At 36.4% G+C, this 21,806-nt stretch overlaps 1 protein-coding gene across 4 annotated transcripts in view; it reads left to right on the top strand.

Moving 5' to 3' along the window:
* The window catches only part of LOC145673107 (oxysterol-binding protein-related protein 9), a 443,064-nt gene extending 421,587 nt beyond the window's left edge, over window positions 1-21,477 (top strand). For 3 of the 4 annotated variants that reach the window (XM_081742477.1, XM_081742478.1, XM_081742476.1), the window contains 4 exons: window positions 2,509-2,728; window positions 6,212-6,333; window positions 12,081-12,186; window positions 18,486-21,477. In XM_081742477.1, coding sequence (XP_081598603.1) covers window positions 2,509-2,728; window positions 6,212-6,333; window positions 12,081-12,186; window positions 18,486-18,599 — 562 coding nt within the window. In that variant the 3' untranslated portion in view covers window positions 18,600-21,477. The remainder of the gene's footprint in view (window positions 1-2,508; window positions 2,729-6,211; window positions 6,334-12,080; window positions 12,187-18,485) is intronic. The other variant, XR_014128719.1, reaches the window with a different exon arrangement.
* The last annotated feature ends 329 nt before the right edge of the window (window positions 21,478-21,806 follow it).

The raw sequence follows: 21,806 nt of genomic DNA, 5'->3' as shown, positions 1-21,806 counted from the left end.
TTCTTCCAAGGGAGTGTGGATCCTTCAGATGACCATAGTGTCTCGTCTTTCTTTAGTATCATATTATTTTCTTTATTGACTTATCAGAGTTTAATGACTCTTTTTAGCACAGGTTGTACGACGCCTCTTAATGATTATTTTTCCAGAAACCGATGTGAAATCGGTTCGATGTATTTTGAACTTCTATTCAATGATCATCCCTCACTCCGAACATCAGACAGACGAGGAAACTGTGTAAACCCTTTCTTAAGTGACCACTTCTTCCTTTCACCTGCAATACAAACACTTGACACAAGCGTTTTTCATAGCAGAACATTACATAATCTGACTTTCCTAGGTCCACTTTTCACCTGGGAGTGCTTTCTTTTCCTAGACAAGCCAATTCATGTAGAAACAACTAGAACAGAATATATAGGTGGAAGTGCTGGACTAGGAATTGACGAATCCGGCCAAAAGTTTGTACACACGAACGTGAATAGTATTCGGAAAATGATCCTGTTCAAAAATATACAGTACTCACTTCAACCACTGACTAAATTGAATGGAAATAAATATATATATATATATATATATAGATATATATATATATATATATATATATATATATATATATATATATATATATATATATATATATATATATATATATATATAAACTCAAAATGTACTCACTTTATTCCCCCAAATTATTATAGATCATTTTACAAAATCATATTAAACGTCGAATTTTCGCTGACAGCTGTCAGCATTGTAAAGACTTACGTAAGGAATGGAAAAGTATATAGTCAGAATAGGATGTGTGGAATCAAATATTTACAGTAATAAATAAAAAACGTCTTGTTGCTTCGCAGAATACACATTTTTAATATTTGTTCCTCTTCTTCAGTGATTGGTGACGATGTTGAAACTATTGGAACTTTTGTTCAAAGACTCGATATTGGAGCATCTTGAGTGGATTGTATTTGGCATCTTGAATGAATTGAAAGAACATGTTTGACATGCCAAATACAACGTTCCTCTATCATTGGATCTTTCAAAACATTGAAAAGATACAGGGCGCAGCAGTGAATAGAATGATTTTGCAACACTGTGTTTCCAGAGATCGAATTGAGTGGAAATGAAACCACTGCTGCTATCATGTAGTTTACTGAAAACCATTTGGTTACAGTGGAGTAGTGGACTGGAGAACAACGTGCCTTTGCTATGAAAACGTTTTACAAGAACATTTACAGCGCTTAGCGCGAATTTCAAAGATATTACACAGTAGGTTGCAAATGTGCTGTTACATCAGCTCATGCCAGTAATACTTTGGTTTTATGCCGTACGTGCATGAGTGATTTTAATTCTGTACGAGTGAAATTTTAGATTATTATACAAAATTCTCTGTATGCTGCGGTCAGACATTCCGAGTGACATAGAATGGCGACGCGCTGATCGACGTGGACTTCGCTTAAAAGCCTTTCTCACAGTCGTGATATTCTCGAGTATACGTACTGTTTTTATACTAGTACATTTTTTCTTCAACGCAGAACCAGTAGCTTTCAAGGTTTCGAACTCAAGTCTTAATGGCGTGAGCTGATACAACATGATTGCAATTTGTTACGTAATGTCTTCGAAATTTACACTGAGCGACAGTGAGCGAACACTCACTGCTCTTGTAAAATGCTTTTCAGTAAACCACAAGATGGCACTAGTGGTGTTGTCACCCCTACTCAACCCTATCCTTGAAATAACAGTGCTGCAAAATGGTCCGATTCACTGTCGAACCCTGTACAAAGCATAACGTTGATAAAGTGAAATTAAAAAAAAAAAAAAAAAATCATCCACAGAAATACATACATAAGAGAGAGATTTTCATTCGAACATGAAATCAATGGATAGTTTTTTTCATTCCTATTTGAGTACCCATTCTCAGTCTTAAGCTGTTTCAATACCACTCAACTCAATATCCGTTTTAGTTCCTGAAGCTCAATATCACGCCACCTCGATACTCCTTAATGTCGGTCACACCTTATGAGGTGGCTCCCTTTGATTTGTATATCTTGGATTTCGTACCTCTAGATAGTGTTCAGTTTATGTCAGAGAAGAATATGTTTTAAATAAAAAATAAAATCTGACAGAAGCAAACGCTTGTTACTACTAATCTGTGTTTATACTGTAGCTTCGGCAATATATCATTGCCGTATGAAAGTAGTGATATATTTCCGAAACTGTAACACAGGTTAATAATAACAAGTGTTTGCTTTGGTCAGATTTTATTTTTATATTTTAAGTTACACGTAGTTCCAAAGCTAAAATAAGCAGCATATAGAAAGAATATTATGATCTAAGGCGGAAGTTAATTTTGTTTGATTTTTTCTTGATTTTTTATTATTATTATTATTATTGTTATTATTATTATTATTATTATTATTATTATTATTATTATTATTATTATTATTATTATTGTGCATATACGGTACCTTTAAAAATTCCTGCTATTCTTATTGTAGTATTCTGTACTTCTAGGTCCATTTTGACAATACCGTGGATTGAACTAGGTGGTTCAGTGTCCATCACGTGCGCAAAGACTGGCTATTACGCTAATATTGAATTCCTAACTAAACCTTTTTATGGTGGTAAAAAACACAAAGTAACAGCTGATGTCTTCAAACCCAACGAGAAAAAGCCTTTTCTAAGTGTGGCTGGTCATTGGAATGGTGCTATGGAAGCCAAATGGGCTGATGGAGTAAGTGTTTGCTGTTATTATTATTAATAATAATAATAATAAAGATGATTGCAGAACCGGTATCTAAACGTTGTCAAAGTCAGTGGCGAAAATATAGATCTGCAAACGGTAAGAATGAGTTGAGTTAACTTTGAGTTTTACGTCCCGTTCAGCAGCGAGGCTATATGAGACGTGGACCTACTGATTAACGTGGAATCCGAACCACATGAGCTCCCTGCAAACGGTAAGAACAGGGTGTGATAGTACTAACAGTAGAAGTCGGGACGAATAGTAGGATTGTAAAGAGGAAGCCTGGAAGTATAACATTACGAGCTGCTGTAGGGCTCAAGAATGTCTAGCTTTATCTGTGGTATAAATAAGCTGGTTTTCAGATTATTGTACTTGAAAATTGGCATATGAAATGTGTGAATGTTGCTTCGTTGAATGATTAAAGAAGCCGAGCGATGACTTCAGACACTTTGGTTACGACATGCACTCACATGGTTGTCGTTACCTGCTACGAAGCACATGTCAAATTTTTATGCGGGGTTGGCAATACTGATAAAGTTGAGCATGCCCTAGTATTCTGTGCTTGCAACAGAAATAAAATCGTACGTGCGAATAGCAATAAGGTGAAATGGCTGCTATAAGACAAAATCCCGCCAAATGCGAAGTGAATCTGTCGTAAGATTTCTGAACGCCAAAGGACAGAAGCAACTGACATCCATCACAAATTGTGTGCTATTTACGGACTAACAGTAATGAGTGAAGGGAAGATCAGACAGTGATGCAGAAAGTTTCGGGAAAGGCGTTCAAATGTTCATGATAATGAGCGTAGCGGAACGCATAGTGTTCAGACGGACGATCTGGCGAAACACGTTAACAAGAAAGTGCGATCCAGTCGTCGGTTCACGATAACTGATCTCGCCAAAAAGTTTCCAAAAGTATCTGCAAAAACATTCCATCGAATTGTGACTGGCAAGCTGAGTTATCACAAACTATGTGCGCGATGGGTGCCCAAGATGCTTACAAAAGAGCAGAATGACAGCTGCACGTGATTTCTTGTCGCGCTGTGGGAAGGATGGGAATGACCTCGTTTCTCACACAGGACGAGAGATGAAATCTAGATATCGTACGCCACTGGGTAGTAGAAGCAGCACTCAATACAATGGGGGCACTCTGATTTTCCTAAAGCGAAGAAATTCAAACAAACACAAAATCAGTTCACAAAATCATGGCAACCGAGTTTCGGTGTGATTCTTCTGGAATTCTTGGAACCAGAACGAACAATTACAGCAAATATGTATTGCCACACACTAAATAATCTGCAACGTGCCATTCAAATTCGGCGGAAAAGAATGTTACACTCTGGAATTCTTCTGATCAATGACAATGCCTGCCTACCCACCCTTTCGACCCCCCACACCTAGTAGATCAAACGGTGTCTTTTCTACAGCATTAGATCATAAGTGTACTAAGTTTGGTTGAAATTGATCCAAGCGTTTCAGAGTTACGGTGCAGCATGCATACATACACACATCTATCCATCCATCCATCTTTATATATACACATAGGTTGCCCCTATCAGCAAATAAGAACTGATTAGAATAAGTAACGAAAGTGTTGCCCGTCAATTCCGGTCTAACTGATATGCGCAAGGGCTTTTCGTTGCCCCTGTAATTCCCGAGCCAACTGAAATGCCCGTTCTTGCCTAAACCTGAGCGTAATTGTCATCGAGATTGGCACCTAACAGCTTAAAGACCCTGAAAAGACAGTAATCGTCAGTTGACCCCGATGGGTATAACAGTAACCTCAGTCATCTTAAGACATTTCATTTCTTCACTTCCCCTCAGCCTCCATGCCTGTGAGGGCTGCACTTGGACTTTAATGGTATTGGGAATGTGACTATTCATCTCATTGACCCGGAAAGCTATGGATTCGACACTAATATCGGTGGTTTTCGCTTATGTTTGCATATGACCCCTTTTCCAGGTGCTAATGGGGGCTGAACGTGAACTTGAATGGCATCGAGAGTGTCGCGATTCACCTCAGCAACTCCGAAAACTTTTATTCGACACTAACATCGGTCATTTTAGATCATTGTTATGAGTCACCGCTTCCACTCGCCCCTAGATGTGCTAGGAGTCTTACCTCTTTCCCCCAATAGTATTCTTCTTCTGGTTGTAAATAATATGTGTACTAAGTTTAGTGGAAATTGCTCCAGACTTTCCATAATTATGATGGGGCATCACACACACATACGTACATAACGTTATATGCATTTTTATACAGGTTTTCCGGAATGATTTTTTAAAAATCGTTTATTCAATATCAGTTTACAGTCTTTTCAGTTTACAATCTTTTCGCAATCTTTACAATATCAGTTTACAATCTTTTCAGAACTTTTCAAAGTATTCTTCCACTGCTTCGATGCAGCGTTGCCAACGCTTCACCCAATCACTGAAGACGTCCTGGAAGTCGTCAACGGAAATCTCCTTCAGTGAGGTCGTCGCGGCTGCCTTTACCGCCTCCAGCGTCGCATACCGAGTTCCTTTCAGGGTTCTTTTGATCCTTGAGAACAAACATAAATCCACTGGTGCCAAATCGGGGCTGTACAGCGCCTGGGCTAGCGTTGCCACACTTATTTTAGCCAGCAACTTGGAGACAATGAGAGCGGTGTGGTTTGACGCGTTGTCATGGTGCAAGATCCAATTGTCGATGTCGGCGGGCATCTTGAGCGGTCGTCGTCGTTGACGGACTTCCGACCTTCCCGAAACCGCTTGTGCTACATGAAAGTTTTTTTTTTTTTTTTTTTTTCATCGCCCCGTCACCGTAGGCTTTCCGAAGCATTTTGAACGTCTCTGCTCCGTTTTTATCCAGTTTCACACAAAATTTAATTGCATAATACTGCTTCAAAAACTGGTTTATTTGCTCAACGAGGGCGCAGTAGATACCTCTGCGCGGAGCGTGACGCTGCCTCAACAACTGCCCGCAGGCGACTGATACAGGTCTCGTTTCCATGCTTAGATCCCCCACCAACTTTTCCGCCCCGTCAGCCAGCAGTGCCAACTACAAAACATCATTTCGGGAACTTCTTGGACAAACCCTGTGTATATAGATAGATTGCATTTTAATGGTCTTGTCTCCATATGTGTTTATAAGCAACGTTTGTATGTCTAACGACTGTTTCTAAAACAAAACAAAATTACATGTTTATACTTATATGCTGTTCATTAATGGACATTTTGACATTTAATTTTAAGATCTCATGGGGTAATTTTCTCATCGGATCATTATGCGCTCTGGAAGTCATTTTCCGGATCATTAGAACAAGCCCCAGGTTTTCGAAATGTTTGCTCGCGTTAGTGAGATAATATGAAACATATTTGCAGAAAAAGAAATCTTAATGGTGTTACTGAAGAAACGAAGCTTACTAATGTCAGATTTCTTTTTCATATAATAAAATTTGTTTGTGACATCTTCATTTTTTTCACTTTTCCACAGAGAACGGAGACATTTGTGGATGTAAATACGATAGAGATTACCAAGAAAATAGTTAAGCCAATAGCTGAGCAAGAAGAAAATGAGTCTCGTCGGTTATGGAAGGAAGTTACTGCAGGTTTGAGGTAAATTCATAAATTTATTATTACTATTTAAGACAAGTGGATCACTTTGATTTTTCTTAATATAATTACAGGCAATCAAGTCATGGTATAATCAATTTGTTTCTCATTGAACTCGAAGATTGAAGATATTTAACCGAAAGTAGTTTACATTACAGAAGTCATTTTATTTTACATTTCAGCCTAGTGCAGTAGTAATAAAAGAGCAAATATTATTTCGATTTTAGGTAATGACTATTCACGAAGGGTGCAAATTGTCCCAGAATATATAATGATTTTGATTTCAGAATTTAACTTACGTTCCGTTTATGATTTTAACTTACTTGTATGGATATGGCAAGACATACAGATGTCTCAGATTAATAATATACGTTTTTAAAACATAATATGTCATTAATTAAATCAGATAGGTACAAGACACATACAGTTGTTGTGGTGTTGTGTACCTTAAGAAACGTAAATGTTCAATATGGCCACCTTCCGCCGCAATACATCATCGATAACGACGTAGAACAGAGCGACATACTAATTGTTTCTGATGGTAGCACATCACATACCTACTCAATTTGCTAACCTCAGATCTTGCAGTTTATCGGCGTACACTGTGTTACTTATAGTTCCCCAAAGAAAGAAGTCGAGGCGGGATGAATCCGGAGATCAAGATTGGTACTCCGCAGCACTTCCTCTTTGGTCTGTCCATTTCTCAGGGAATGTGCGATCGAGAAAATCTCTCACATCGCTGCCAAAGCTTGTTGAAGGTAGTATTCGCAAACAGCACATATGTTCTTAAGATACACAACAGGACAAAAGTTGTATACCTATCTGCTTTAATTAGTAAGATGTTTTGTTTTAAAAAGTATGTGCATCAGTTTGAGTCATCCTGTATATAACAAAGCTAAAAAGGGAAAGCTTCCTTCATACTCTTGTTTGTTATTTCTTTTTGACGTACACGGACAACCTTAATGATGAAATACGAAAAGTAAATGTAACACCTGTGCTAAAAAGGATAGAATCAAGAGAATAAACGCCATGTGTTGTAGAGCTGCGTACCCACAAATAGTAAAATCAAAGTCGAGAATGGAAAACGTGAGTCAAATTAAGAAAACAAGATTGTATAATATATTTAGGAGACCATTTTCCACTTAGTTCACCAAGCTAATATAGAGAGACGATTAACGTTCTTTCCTAGCAATCAAGAGATATCGGATTCGAATTCATTGAGCGGCTATCGTGACAAGGTTGTACAGGGTTTTCCTTTGTCCCACCAGATGAATGCCGATGTGGTATCTTTAATATCTAGGCCTTAACCGACTGCCTTCCTAAAATTCCTTTCCAATTTTAATGTTAATCTTTTCAGTCCAAATTTACGTTCAGGCTGTATGCATGAAATATATTAAAAAGAAAGAAACGCAGTTATTTATATTCAAAACAACATCTATTAAGTCACGTTTAGGAGTTTCTATGATTTTATTTATTTGTCTAAATATTCTTGTCAGCTATTTTTAAAAGTGCCAGTTTTTATGCGGTTTTCGGTTCTTTTAATTTTAAGAAGAAATGATAATGAGTCATTAAATACTGCTCTTTAATTGTTTTATTCATTCAATAATGATTAAAATAAAAATTATCAGAGAAACGCTACTGACAAGCATGATTACCTGCCACTTTTACATGTATTTAGCGCAAATTGAAATGACGTAGGCATAGTAATTTACAGTACACAACTCACGCATGCTGTTCAATGAAGAACACTTAAGTGTTTACCTTATTCCATCATTGACCTTATTTTTTTGAACCGGGACAGTTTCGGAGGATACTGTCATCTTCGTCAGTTGGTGAATCTTCGTGCGAATACTAAACGCATCTCTGCTTGTGTATGTTCGTTTCTGTATTTCAGTCGCTAATTTCGCCTACAATCCTGTTGAATTCCGGCTGTCCAGTTGAGTATGTAGAATTGTTCCACAGTATTGAAGATGAGTAAATCATTCTTCCTAATTCGTTGGATATATTTCAGTCATAGTTATTCCACCAAATAATATTAAATAGCACATTTTGTTTTGGAACTATCACAGATTCATATTTCTCAAAATAGATGGTATTGTAAAATTTCTGTACAGTAGTTAAAATTGCTTATCAATTATTTTTATGGAGAAATATAATCTTGCAAAACAGTCATCTAAGCAATCTAAAAGTAGCTCAAGTATAGAACAATATATTAATAGATGGCAAAGTTCTCAATGTGAGAATATCATTAAGACAAGTATTTCGCTTGTGGCTTTATTCTTGTAATTTTGAGTTACAGTGGTCGTTATTATTTCTGACACTTTGACATCTAAGATATATAATTTCCCCTACATGGTACAGACTAGTGTAAAAATTGAAATAAGTTATACTTGAAATGCAGATTGGCTGAAATATGATAAAGGGATATGCTGCTATGATTAAGAAGCTCTCACAGAATGAAAGAAATGCTAGTAAACGAGTGGAAAGTACAGCAACACTGTTCTCATGTGTATAGAAATTTGTACTTTTTTAATATGTGAAAGTTATATATTGCACTTAATAGAGTGAAAGTATGTCCTGACCTACGGGCATCATATCTTAACCTGTTTCAAGCTGCAAGGGTTATCAGCAGAAAACTGTGCAGTTTAAATTATAGCCTCCTTGAGCTACAAATTCCACATCCAGTGACCTGTGGTTCTTCCTTCAAGATTAAAAATGAATTTTTCTGACTGACGTAGAAAAAGGAACTTCTATTTTTTTTCTGTCTCTGCTTCAAGTGTGGCAGTATTATTGTATTTACATAATTAATGATTGAAGAGTATTAAACAATTAAGTGATATGTTTAGACTTCATGATTATTGTATCTCTATTTCGTGCTCCTGTATAGAACACATTTTTGCTTTGGTTTCTGGTGGGTAAACAGTTTATTATTATTATTATTATTATTATTATTATTATTATTATTATTATTATTATTATTATTATTATTATTATTATTATTGTGGTCGTGGTGGTGACGACGACGACCACCACCACCCAACATGGTGAAGTAAGTGGGATTCTAGTTGAATTGCGATATTTCCCTGGTGTAAGGCACATCTTTATTTTTTTACTTTCTTTAGAAATAAATCCAAAAATGTAATGTGTCTTATACATCGATACAAAGATTTTGATTGTTTTAATTTAAATACAGGGTCTGTCCTGCATGAAACCAGACTAGCTCTGATGTGGAGCCCTCGCGTCGCGCAGTGAAACTAACTGCCGGGAGAGATAGTGGGGGCCGTAGCAACGCAACGCACAAGTGTTCGATCTGCTGCGAGCAGTGGTTCGGTATGAATCTAGTGTTGAGTGAGACGTTGTGCGAGTGCCTTGGAACAAAGCGAAATGCCGCGGTTGCTTGAGCAGCGTTATGCCATTAAATTTTGTGTTCGGCTAGGGAAATCGGGAACGGAGACACTAGAAATGTTGAACACAGCGTATGGTGATGATTGTATGACAAGATCTCAGATTTTTGTGTGGCATAAGGCCTTCAAGGAGGGCAGAGAGAGCGTCGAGGATGAAGAGAAAGGTCGTCCGCCAACCACAACAAAAGCGGAACAAAATGTTGAAAGGGTAAGGACTTTTTTCAACACCGATCGACGTTTGAGTATCTGAATGATTGCCGATGAGCTTAACTTGGCAAAAACGCAAGTGCATGAAATTGTCAAGGACAGTCTTGGAATGCGAAAAATTTGTGCCGAATTGGTGCCCAAAGTCCTCACCGACGTCAACAAGGACTTGAGAGTGACAATTTCGACAGACCTCAACCGTTTGGAAGATGACTCAAATTTTCTTCAAAATGTTATCACCGGGGGCGAAACTTGGGTCTTGAGTACGACCCGGAGAGCAAACGGCAGGGCGCGGAGTGGCACACGTGGCTGTCTCCTCGTAAAAAAAAAAAAAAAAAAAAAAAAAAAAAAAAAAAAAAAAAAAAAAAAAAAAAAAAAGTGCGGATGAGCAAGTCAAAAGTCAAAACGATGCTCATCGTTTTCCACGACGGTCAAGGCGTCGTCCACAAGGAATTCGTCCCACAAGGAGCGACGGTGAACGCAACTTTCTACGTCCAGGTCCTCGAAAAACTCCGCAGACGGGTCGCCCGCATTCGAAGAGACATCACCAACAACTGGACCCTGCACCACAACAACGCGCCCAATCACACGGCAAGGATTGTGCAGGAGTTTTTGGACAAGAAAAATATTTCTACGCTTCCACAACCTCCCTACAGCCCTGATCTGTCTCCGTGTGACTTTTTCCTCTTCCCCCGGCTAAAACGAGACCTCAAAGGACGTCGATTCGAGTCTATCGAAGGTGTTCAAGCTGCCGTTACAAGAACCCTGAACAGCATTTCACAAGAGGATTTCCAGGGAACTTATCTACAGTGGCAGAATCGCTGGAAGCGCTGTGTAGATGCCGGTGGGTGTTATTTTGAAGATTATTAGTTGTAGTTTATGTTACTTTCAATACATCCAGTTCCACAGCCTTAGTCTGGTTTCATTCAGGACAGACCCTGTAAGTATTCCCGAATTCTGTGTTGTTGATGTCTTCCTTGTTTCCTTATGGTGTGCAATAGCATTCCAGCTGTGTACAGTTCAGTGACTCAGTAAATGTAGTTTGTGTACCATTTCATAGAACGTGTGCTTTCTTGGACGCATATATGCTATAGACATTCCTAGACGCGGTGCAACTCTACAGTTAGTTAAGCATTGTTAACTCTGTATGTATTCCGTGCGAAAATGTCATGTCACTTTTTAAAAAAGAAAGAAAAAAAAAACTTTGTAATATGCAGTAAAAATATGTTTTCTTCAAAATCGAATACATAAGAAGGGATATGTCTTATATATCGGCAAATACTGTAAGAAGTATTGGGACTACGGAATACAAAGCCAGAGGTAACGACGATAAAATCCATGGAACCCAGTGCCGGATCAACACATTCTTGCACCCTGGTTATACTTCCGGAACTGTTCCCTCCACTAAATTGGTAAGGTAATTTCAAATATATTTTTACTTACCGGGTTTGAAGGTGCTATTATTGGTGGTGCCACTTCTGTTTTAATCCGTGAAGAAATTTTCATCGATCTTTTAGCCTTCGTTGTAAGTTACAACGACCAAATTGGCTTGAATAATGGACCAAGCATTCAGTAGTGGCTATGCAAAATCTGTTCAATACACATTTATACAGTAGCATCACTCAGAAAGTGAAAAACATATTGTAATCATTGCAATCTGTAATGCAGAAACGTCCACATGGGAAATTGCTAGTGCAATAAATTAATTTATTCTTTAATATATAAGAAGGGAAATAGGGAACTAAATATGCCGTCCCAGGCTCCTCCCTACTCAGTCTAGGCGTTAATCGTGGTCTTTGTGAGGAAGTCGATGTGCTGATAGTCAGTTGTGATTTCATGAGAATTTTCGGGTGGGAAGAGGGGCTTCAGTACGCAGGGGGTGAAAGTAGTACTGCGAAAAAACTCTAACTACGTTGAGCATTATCAGAATGGAATGTCCCGGTGGATACTCCTTGAAATTATCAGTACATATCCTTGAAATTACAATACATCACCCAACTAAATGCCATATGACTGGCTATAGCCCGTCATGAGCTGTGAACTAGAGAGTTTAGTTTTAGTTTATATCCCAGTTTTGGGAACTTATTGGTACGTGTTTATAATTAAACGAAAATTACATTTAAAAAATATTTTTCTTTACAGTCTTAATGATATTGATAAAGCCACGGCTGCAAAATATGCTTTAGAACAAAAACAACGTGACGAAGCCAAGTACAGAAAGGAAAATGGACTCAAGTGGCAAACTGTGGTAAGTATGACAGCTAAATTAGGTAATAGTTGCATTTGAAATGCAGAATTGAGCTGAGTGAGCTTATTAGCAACGCGAGTGCAATATTTAAATTCCATCTCTGTAATATTCAGTTCACCAGAAGAATCATTCGCTACCATTTCTAAGGACACGGTTAATGTGCAAAACTATGGCTCTTACGTTGTGCTCCGCTGTTGATCTACTAATCCGTTTCGTGAATTTTTCCCACCTTTTGAGCTATTGACGATATATTCGATTAACCATCATTGTCGTGTGCATCGTTTGTAATATTTACAAATCCTTCAAAAATATTTAAAACACTACGCATGTTATCCAAAATTAAATATTCGCATAAAAACGTTACGTACTGGTTGCAAATTTGTATTACTAAAATAACTTCATCAACAGAACTAATGGTCTTGCATTTATGTTTCGCTGGGATTGCATAAAATCCGGATAAGTTTTCCCCATTTTCAATTGACGGTTCATTCGACAGAAAGATGAGTTTGGTCACACACTCCAATCGGATGCGCTGTTTTCAGAATTTTAAAATTCTACATTAAACATTTCTTTATGAAAATACTATCCATTGTATTAACGCAAAACTATTCCCGAAAACAAATATAAACACAAAACGATAATCAGCGGTCCGAAATTGGTTCTGGACTTTGTCAACAGCACTAAGGTTGCGAATTCACGAAATTCATAATTCAATCATGAAAGCAGGTTGCGACAAATCATGTTCTCTTATGGCAAAATGTTGGAACATATTGACAAAAATTACAATCCTTACGTTTCAATGTTAAGTATATTGATTTTGTATTTATTTATTTTTTTATTGATTGATTGATTGATATTATCTCGCAAAAAAAAACGCAGTCGATTGAAAAACATAATCTGGATATAAAAAACTTTCCATTTGTGAACTCTAACCCAAATTTGGTGAAATTTTCTGAAAAAGCCTAGGAGGAATTTATGAACAAAAGATGCAGAATTTAACAGCAAAGAGCTTCGCTCGCTCAGCTCAATCAGTACTTCTCATTTCAGTTCCAGTCCTTGGCCCTTGAACTACCATCACCAGATTTTCCCTGTAGATTGACTTAACCTCTTATGAGAAATTTGTCACTATCCAAATTTTGGTCCTGTGTTTTTCTCCTGCTTTCTTAGCACTTCATACTAAGAAGATTACACTCATGTATCATCACAATCAAAACCAATTCAACCCAATAACTGAATTATACGATTATACTGTATATATGTTCACTTGGGATTCATTCAAGTTCCTGTTTATGATGCCAAACTGCAATTACCAAAGGTGCCCTGCCTCTTTTAACAATTTGTGAAAGACTTCCATAATTTACTAAAATCAGTATGTCTATTTTCGCAGAACTGTGAGTTTTAGCATTTGAGTCAGGATTACTTCGTAAAATAGATAGCGAAACAGTTAATTTTGCTAAAGAAAATCCAGAAGTAATAATAAAAAAGAGTGAAATGTGTTCAAACTTCTTGATTCCAGTTCAGCTTGGCCTAGTAAGAGAGACCCCCACTTGGCCTAGTAGCTAGCACGCTTGCCTTGGGTATGTGTAGCCTCCCAGGCATAAACGTGGGACGTTAAACTGAAACAAACCAAAAAACGTGTGGTAAGGAGAAAAGTATGAAAGATAAAAGTAAATTTTCTAATGAACAAACCCCTCTTCACTACTTCTTTCGGGATAATGTGTAGTTTTGTGAACATTCTAAACCTTTTCAAGATGACTCACGACGATAGTACAACGTCGATGCTCTAATTGTAAATCAATTAATGAATTCGTTGGCTCAGCCGGAAAATCACAGGACTTGTGTCAGAATACTGGAACCCTTCCTTTGAAGTTAACCGTCAGATTAAACTTCGATCAATATTCGGAGAAGTAATGAAAATTCCCAACAAGGCAATATCAATATAATTATCATTTCTAAATAACAAATTACATCAAATATCCTACAGTAATTGCTTTTATTCACTCTGAGTTTATTGAGTTGTTATCAATAGGCAACTGGTCTAAATTTAGTATAAGCTGTTTTCGTATAGTTCAGAAGCGAAATACATGCACTCTCTATAAACATGGTAAATAATAATCAGGATCTATAGTCATAAGCACAACGTAACATAAGCTACAATACATACAAGACAAAAATACGGAACATTGACTTGGCAATTACATGCTATATACACCGTTGTAGCAGCTATAGAAATTCAGGAGTAAAAGTCAGTCAGTCGGTCAGAAAGCGCGCCAGATTTGTAGTGGCCAAATCGTCAAATAGCAACATTAAGTAATTAACCATTCATTATCTATATCGTAGGTAGCATTCAACATTATTCATTTCACAATTGTATTGTTTTTATTTATCATAAATTGAATATCACAAAGTCGCAAATCTAATAATATTCTTACTTTACAAATTGATATTTTGTTATTCGAATCAGGTGATTATTTATATTACGTTATTACGCTGAGTATTTCTCGTCTTGCTTACAATCAGTTAAAAGTAATTAGCTCTTAAGAGTACGTGTAGAATCATGATAGTGCATCAACAGATACGGACAAACAGGTTATACGTGTAGGAAGCAAACGATGCTCGTAAACATATTTTAATGCATAAAGAAGTATACATAGCAGTCGCCACCAGAGGCGCTATTTTCGCGTCAGCAACGTGACGCACGCAGTACGGAGTAGCCAGACACTTGTGTACAAGCCGTGCAGAGGAGAGACGTGTGTGAGCAGAATGCCGCCGAAAATCGACCCTTTTTGGGAGGGCTACATCGTAGCACTTTCTGATATAGGCTACAGCTATAGCCGAATAAGAACACAGTGCAAGAAGAAAGGTTCACAGTGTCTGATAAGGGAATTGCAGCCATCCATCGCAATGCAAACCCAGAGCAAATCATTGCCATGTGCCGTCAAAAGGGGCAAAAGAAGCAACCGGCTCCACAACGCAATCAAGACATCATTGCCAGGGTCCGCCGGTTTGTGACCCAGAAGAATCCACCCACCCAACGTGACATAGCAAGGCGTGTTGGACGGTCAACTGCAACTGTACACCGAATCATACGCGACAATTTGGGACTCAGAAGTACATACAAGCGGCGGGTCCATGTTCTGAAGCCAACGCACATCGTAGAAAGGCGGGTGACATGCAAAAGGGTGTATGAAGGTTACCCGGCAGGTGACAAATGGCGTTATTTGATCACCTTAGATGAAGCATGGGTCTATTTGACAGGATCCCAGCAGATGCGTGCAATTTACTACCGCCGCAGTGATGGACCCGATCATGCAAAGTGGATTCGCTTCTGCAAGGAGTTTTCCAAAGGGATTTATGGTAGTGACGGGTTTCTGTGCAAAAGGAAAGCTTCCGATACACCGGGTGTCATCAAATGTCAAGGTGAATGCAGCGTATTATATCGAGCATGTACTGGAACCCATGCCCCGGCTTTGTATGACAATAACACTGACACAGTGTTCATCCACCAGGCCAGCAGCCATACTGCCAAACGAACGGTGGCCTACATGACACGTATGGAACAGGAGACAGGTGTAAAGGCTATCCCATTTCGAGACATCCCCGTCAAGTCACCAGATGCATCCCCTATGAACTTCTGTGCTTTCGGCCTCCTCAAACGGAACATCAATAAGCGCCGTCCGACCACACGTGGTGGCCTTTGGAAAGTGTGCAAGGAGGAGTGGGCGAAATTGGATCAGGCAGTGCTCAATAGAGGTCTCCTTCTATCACATTATTGGATCAAAAGATCGAATATATTTCAGTCAAAAATTTTCTTGTAGACCTTATATCTGGAGAACTACGTATAGTATAGCCAAACCCAAACTATCACTTAACTCTGTATGGTGTGCTTATTCCGTAAAAAAATACGAAAACTCGATTCTACGCGCCATTTAAAAATTTTGTGGCCCCTGATCAAAAAAAAAAAAAAAAAAAAAAAAAAAAAAACTTCAATATATTTCAATCAAAAATTTTCTTGTACGCCTTATATCTGGAGAACTACATATAGTGTAGCCAAACCCAAACTATCACTTAACTCGGTATGATGTGCTTATTCCGTAGAAAATACGAAAACTCAGTTTAAGGGCAATTCAAAAATTTTGTGGGCCCTGATCCAAAAACTAGTTGTTGGCCAAGATCACAATCTTTTGATCTTTTTTTTTTCATCATTCCTGAAATTTTTGTTCAATAATTATGAGTGAAACTGAAATAAAATTGTAATCATGCAACAGCAGATGAATTACTATTCAGAAATTAATAACATAAAGAAATTATATATTTGTAATGCCATCACGTGAGTTGATGCGGCATTACAAATCCTTTTGTTCGAATGCTACAGTGACGACACTGCAGTCATTCAGATAGGAGTCACTGGAACATTCCTTCTGCAGTTAAGATTTGTCACCCATTGACTTCCAAATCTAGGCCTGATAAATGGATATTTGAAGAGGCATTTCCACAGCTCAAAGCAGAAAATAAAGAGATGTTTTGAAAATGGCTTCAACAGCGACCTGTCGGCTTCCTCAGAAAAACAACAAAAGATTATTAGGTAGTTTCTTTCATGAGCGACAGACTGTTTCTAGATCTGTTCTTCCAGCGGCATTCACCGAGTCATATGTCTTTATATTATTATCCATAACACTGTTGTATCCTGAATCTCAGTCTGTTTCGTTATAAAGGATTTACAACAAAACAAGATTACATGTACTAAATGTGCATCCTATGAACTGCAAATTGGGATAGAATGCTTGTGGTCGAAGATAAACCATTTTATTTTGCGTTGTCAGTTGTTCTATGGTTGCTCTTAGTAGCAGTTGATTGATAAATGTCCTTTTCAGCACCGAGGCAATACGAGATGGCATCTATGTCTTAAAGTGAAATCCAAACCACCACTCGGGTTTTGTTTTTTCCGAGGCAAGCATCACATGAGGAACCCAGAACCAAGCGCACAAAAAATGTATCGGTTATCTGTTTGCCTACTTACGGTCATTGCTTTAATAGTAAATTAAATATTTGGTAGTAATATTTCTTGTCTTTTGATATTTGCTTTCAATGTGTAGATCATATGCATATAGATGATAAATTATTACAGATAATAAATCAGTTGTCAAATTAGATGTCATTTCTTCCGTGATAATAACAACTGGGAAGCTGGTGATGTAAGAAAAAAATTACTTAAATTTGAATTATGCAATGTGCTTTCAAATTCATGTCAAATTGGTTACGTGCAGCTGTGAAACGTGGCAAAGCATGTAAAAAATGGAAGAGGATGCATCTGCTGTAACAGGGCATTCATCTTTGATATGAAATATCCCTAATTTGATCCTAGGACATGTGAGCATATGGTAAAAGGCATCGTATTTGTTGAGGTTTACTCAGGGATCCGTATCTTTTCGTTTCCGTCATAGCACCAATTGTTGTATCATTACCTTTAACATCCATCTCCTTAAACCTAGATTACAACAAATTACATCGCAATAGAACGTGTTGCAAATCATATTGAATACCGAATCAATTACTACTATTATTAATACCACCTACTTAGTTTGATGTAATCTTATAAATAAAATGAAAGTAATAGTTGTGATCGTTTTCCTTGATCTATCTTTGAAAATGTAATCATTGAAATATTTCCGATTAGGTTGATCGAGACACGCAAATATACAGATGTCTGAAGGGTTATCTGCACAACTTTGATTCATGATAGTAGTCAATTTGCTGTTAGATGATAGTGATTAATGCAGTTTCCGCTTTCCTTTGACGTCAAACGTATTAAAATCTATTTTCTCGTTTATTCTCAACCATGGATTAAATATGATTCAATTTCTTGACCTCTTGTTTACCAACATACTTCTTGACGTTTGTGTTGGGAGTGGGGGATATGTTAAGAATACTGTGTACTTAACAGGATTTGCAATTTAGACGATATAAAATGAAAAGTTAGTAGAACAACAACAACAAATACATATATACAAAGATGCTAGCAGGAAAATGGCAAGAAAGAACAAAAATTCACGTAGAGATGTGATTTTTTTTTAAATCCTATTTTAAATACGGCATTTTGATACCTCATTTTAATCTTTCTTTTTTTTCATAGATCTAAGGTGTACTAGGACATCTATTAATTTGAAGCTCTGCTATTACATTGCGCGTTATTATGTAAGTATAGCATTCTAAATGTTAATTGTATAATTTAAAGCACTGCTACTATATTGTGCGTACATTCTCGAAGTATAACTTTCTAATTATTATTTTGTTTTCAGATGTTCAAGGAGGCTGGCGAAAACTGGGTTTATTGTCAGCCTTTGGCAAGTAGACTAAGTTCTGGAAAGGATGGAGCACATACTTCGAAAAGGGAAACCACTCCAAATCGATAGTATGCAATGTTAATCAAAACTATTCCAATATCTCAAAGCAATTGGACTGAAAACTGGGATTAGTTCTGCTTACTGTTAATTCAGTAGCCAAGGAATGGTCTCATTAGTACAGGATGCAGCATTAAGATTTGTATCAGCAAGACGTAAGAATGAGAATTTCTTTGTAAGGAACGAACTGTATACATCAATAAGGGCTGTGCCTATGTCACTAGTCTTCTTACAATAAAAACAAGAAAGTTTTACGCTTGCTCTGATTATATTGCTAGAAGGAATTAGAAAAACAAGATGTAAGATTTGGTTTTTGTTCAGGCATATCTTGTTTTAGGAAGAATAATGGCCATAAACACCAAAATAATTCCTGTATGCATGACGACGAATGCGTGTAAATATTCGGTGTGTTTGTTATTATTTGTTTATGTATGTGCGCATGCGCCTCATTGTACACCCATCATTTGTTTATACCTAAAAGTAGTAGTAATTAGCAACAGAGTATATAAACTTATTTATCCTTCCATGTGTGAGAGTCACACAGTGATATGCCTTAAAATATTTCACTAAAGGATAAGTTTATATCCTTGATGTACCATGTAGATACTTGCAAAACTATACTAATTATTTCGATAACATTTACAAGAACTTAACTATGTGTGTGTGTGTATAAACAGGAAAACAAAATTAACTTCTTACAGATATGACACAGCTGGACTGGTCTTGTGTTGATTTTTTGTGCTTGATTTGTATTAAACAATGTAAATTTTTACATTTTTTTTTTTTTTTATTATTTTAGTATGTTTTACAATCTTTCGTAAGAACTTAATCATACGAAGCAGAAACAGGATAAACAGAAACTGCGAGAATTTGTTAATCCAAATGTTCCGACTAAAATAACTAGTTAGTATCAAAAGGTGACGAAATTATTTAATCTACATAAGTTAGAAGAAAAGAAATTACATTCCATTTTCTCTATAATTGTAGCATTATTAGGTGGGACCATGTACTATGAAATAGTTTCGTTTAAAAAGGGGCAAATTAGAAGAGTATTTTAGTAAAAAAAACAAACAAACATATATATAGAGAATATTTAACAATGAATTATGATATGACGTATGTCAATAAATACACAATTAACTGGTGTCATTATAATTATAAATAAGAGAGACATTTGTTACCATGCTCCTTACTATTAGTTGTGACGACTTATTAAAGAATAAATCATTGACATTCTCCGTACGATTAGTGTGAATTTTAAATATATATTAGTTTAGATTAATTAATATCCTATCTTAGTTGGTTAAAAATTTACAATTTATAGATCATATATATCTTATGATAGTAAATAAATTGGGAAGGATAACCAGTATATTTCTATGATTGAAAGTTGAAACTTCCCTGTCCTTATTGCACTTTCTTTGAATACATTCGCACATAAGGATTGCGTATGTTAAAAGAAGAAAATACATCTTATTTCCAGACGAAGTGCAAATCCTTGACCATGTGTTAAAAGGCGTACTGATTTAAATAATGTTTTAGCAGAAAATATCAAGAGTAAGTTTAATTAGTTCCTCTCGCCACCTAAGACAATGTTTTCACTTCCTGCGTGAAAATTCATCATATTCGTTCCTAAACCCAAACTCTATTATATTTAATTCATGTTTCTTATTACACACTCATATGGAATAAATCAGGTCTTTCCATGAAATATATCTAGCACTTTTATGAATTTCAGTAATTAGTTAATTTATATGGCATCCCAATGTAGAAATTCACAAAGTCAAAATATTACGAGTGTTCATCGCGTGACATTTCTTAAAATTGATTTTTTAATGAATTTCTGGTGTTAAACACCGTGAACGAAAAATATTTAATCAGTGTATTCTCTACTAATTAGCTGCACTAGAAGTTAATACAACATGAGAAAAATCTAGAATAGTGGACTATAAAGGACTGTTAATACTTGTCAATATTTTGTTGAGTATAACAAACAAATAAACAAAAAAAAAAAAAAAATCTTTAGACAGAATATGTAGACAGTTAAGAATGGTTATTTCTATGAATAATGTGCCAGAATGTTTTCTTACTTAGCACGGGCATTTTTAAGTTGTGGATACTGTCATACAGGTGTCATTGATCATGATCGCATTGATTATTTGAAGGAAAGTATTGTGTCTTAATGAAATTATTACTTGTATCAATTATGCTTTTCTGTTGATTCATTGTCTTACTTTATTTTCTATGACCTATGCCAAACTTATTATGTGAAATATTATGAAATTGTAAAAGTTAACTAATGTTATTTTTTAAGTAAGATTGGTGTAGACAGACAAGAAGTTGGTTATATATATTTTAAGTGACAAAAGTATACAATTCTACCGCATAAGTATCACCTTTATGGTGAGTCTGAAGATTGAATAATTTATCACTAATAAAATAAACTATTGATGTGACTGAGCTAGTTAATGCAGGTGATAAGTTCTTGATGTGTAGACAAATTGATATATTTGTGTTCAGTTCAGGTGATTGTGGAGGTGATAAAAGGTGATCCTGTAGAAAGGATGGAAGAGAGTGGAACTGTTAAAAGTGAATTCTTCACGTGAATGGTATGAAACCATTAGAGTGAAGAAAGAGGCATATCATAATGTGGTGATATTGTATGTACTACGAATTGTGGTATGTTGTTGTTGATAGAAATTCGTTATATTAGATTTCATTTAGGATATTGTATAGATTATTTTCCAAGCAGCTTCAATTTTCTTGTTTCCCTATTTTCATATACTGGAGAATGAAATGTGTGGTGCATATATTCTGAAACAAATTGTATCGAAGGAAAATATGTATGTAATTAATACAAGGGAAAGTAGATTGTTACTCAAACGATAAAGTTTATTTTTCACTGAACCTTATTTTACGAACTCTTTACTTGGAGAACCTTTGTGTGAATTCTCTGAAAACATTCTTCCCTCGTTGGTCTAGTATCCTCGTATGAATTAGTGATTTCTGATTCATAGAGAAATACATTAAACAGCAGTAATCATACCCTCTTGTAGCATATATGATACAATCTTGCGTAACTTGCATCACTTTTGCTAGTATGTCATGTCTCTCCCATATAAACCAATGAACCAATGTTATGTCACTCAGTTATTAGATATTCCAGAATACTATTTACGTTTAACAAAAAAAAAAATCCGAAGATGAGACATACCAATC

Source organism: Thermobia domestica, chromosome 16 (assembly GCF_964235325.1).
Source record: "Thermobia domestica chromosome 16, izTheDome1.hap1.1, whole genome shotgun sequence".
NCBI classification, from domain to species: Eukaryota; Metazoa; Arthropoda; class Insecta; order Zygentoma; family Lepismatidae; genus Thermobia; species Thermobia domestica.
Note: the sequence above shows the minus strand (reverse complement) of the source record. Positions and strands in the feature narration are given on the sequence as shown.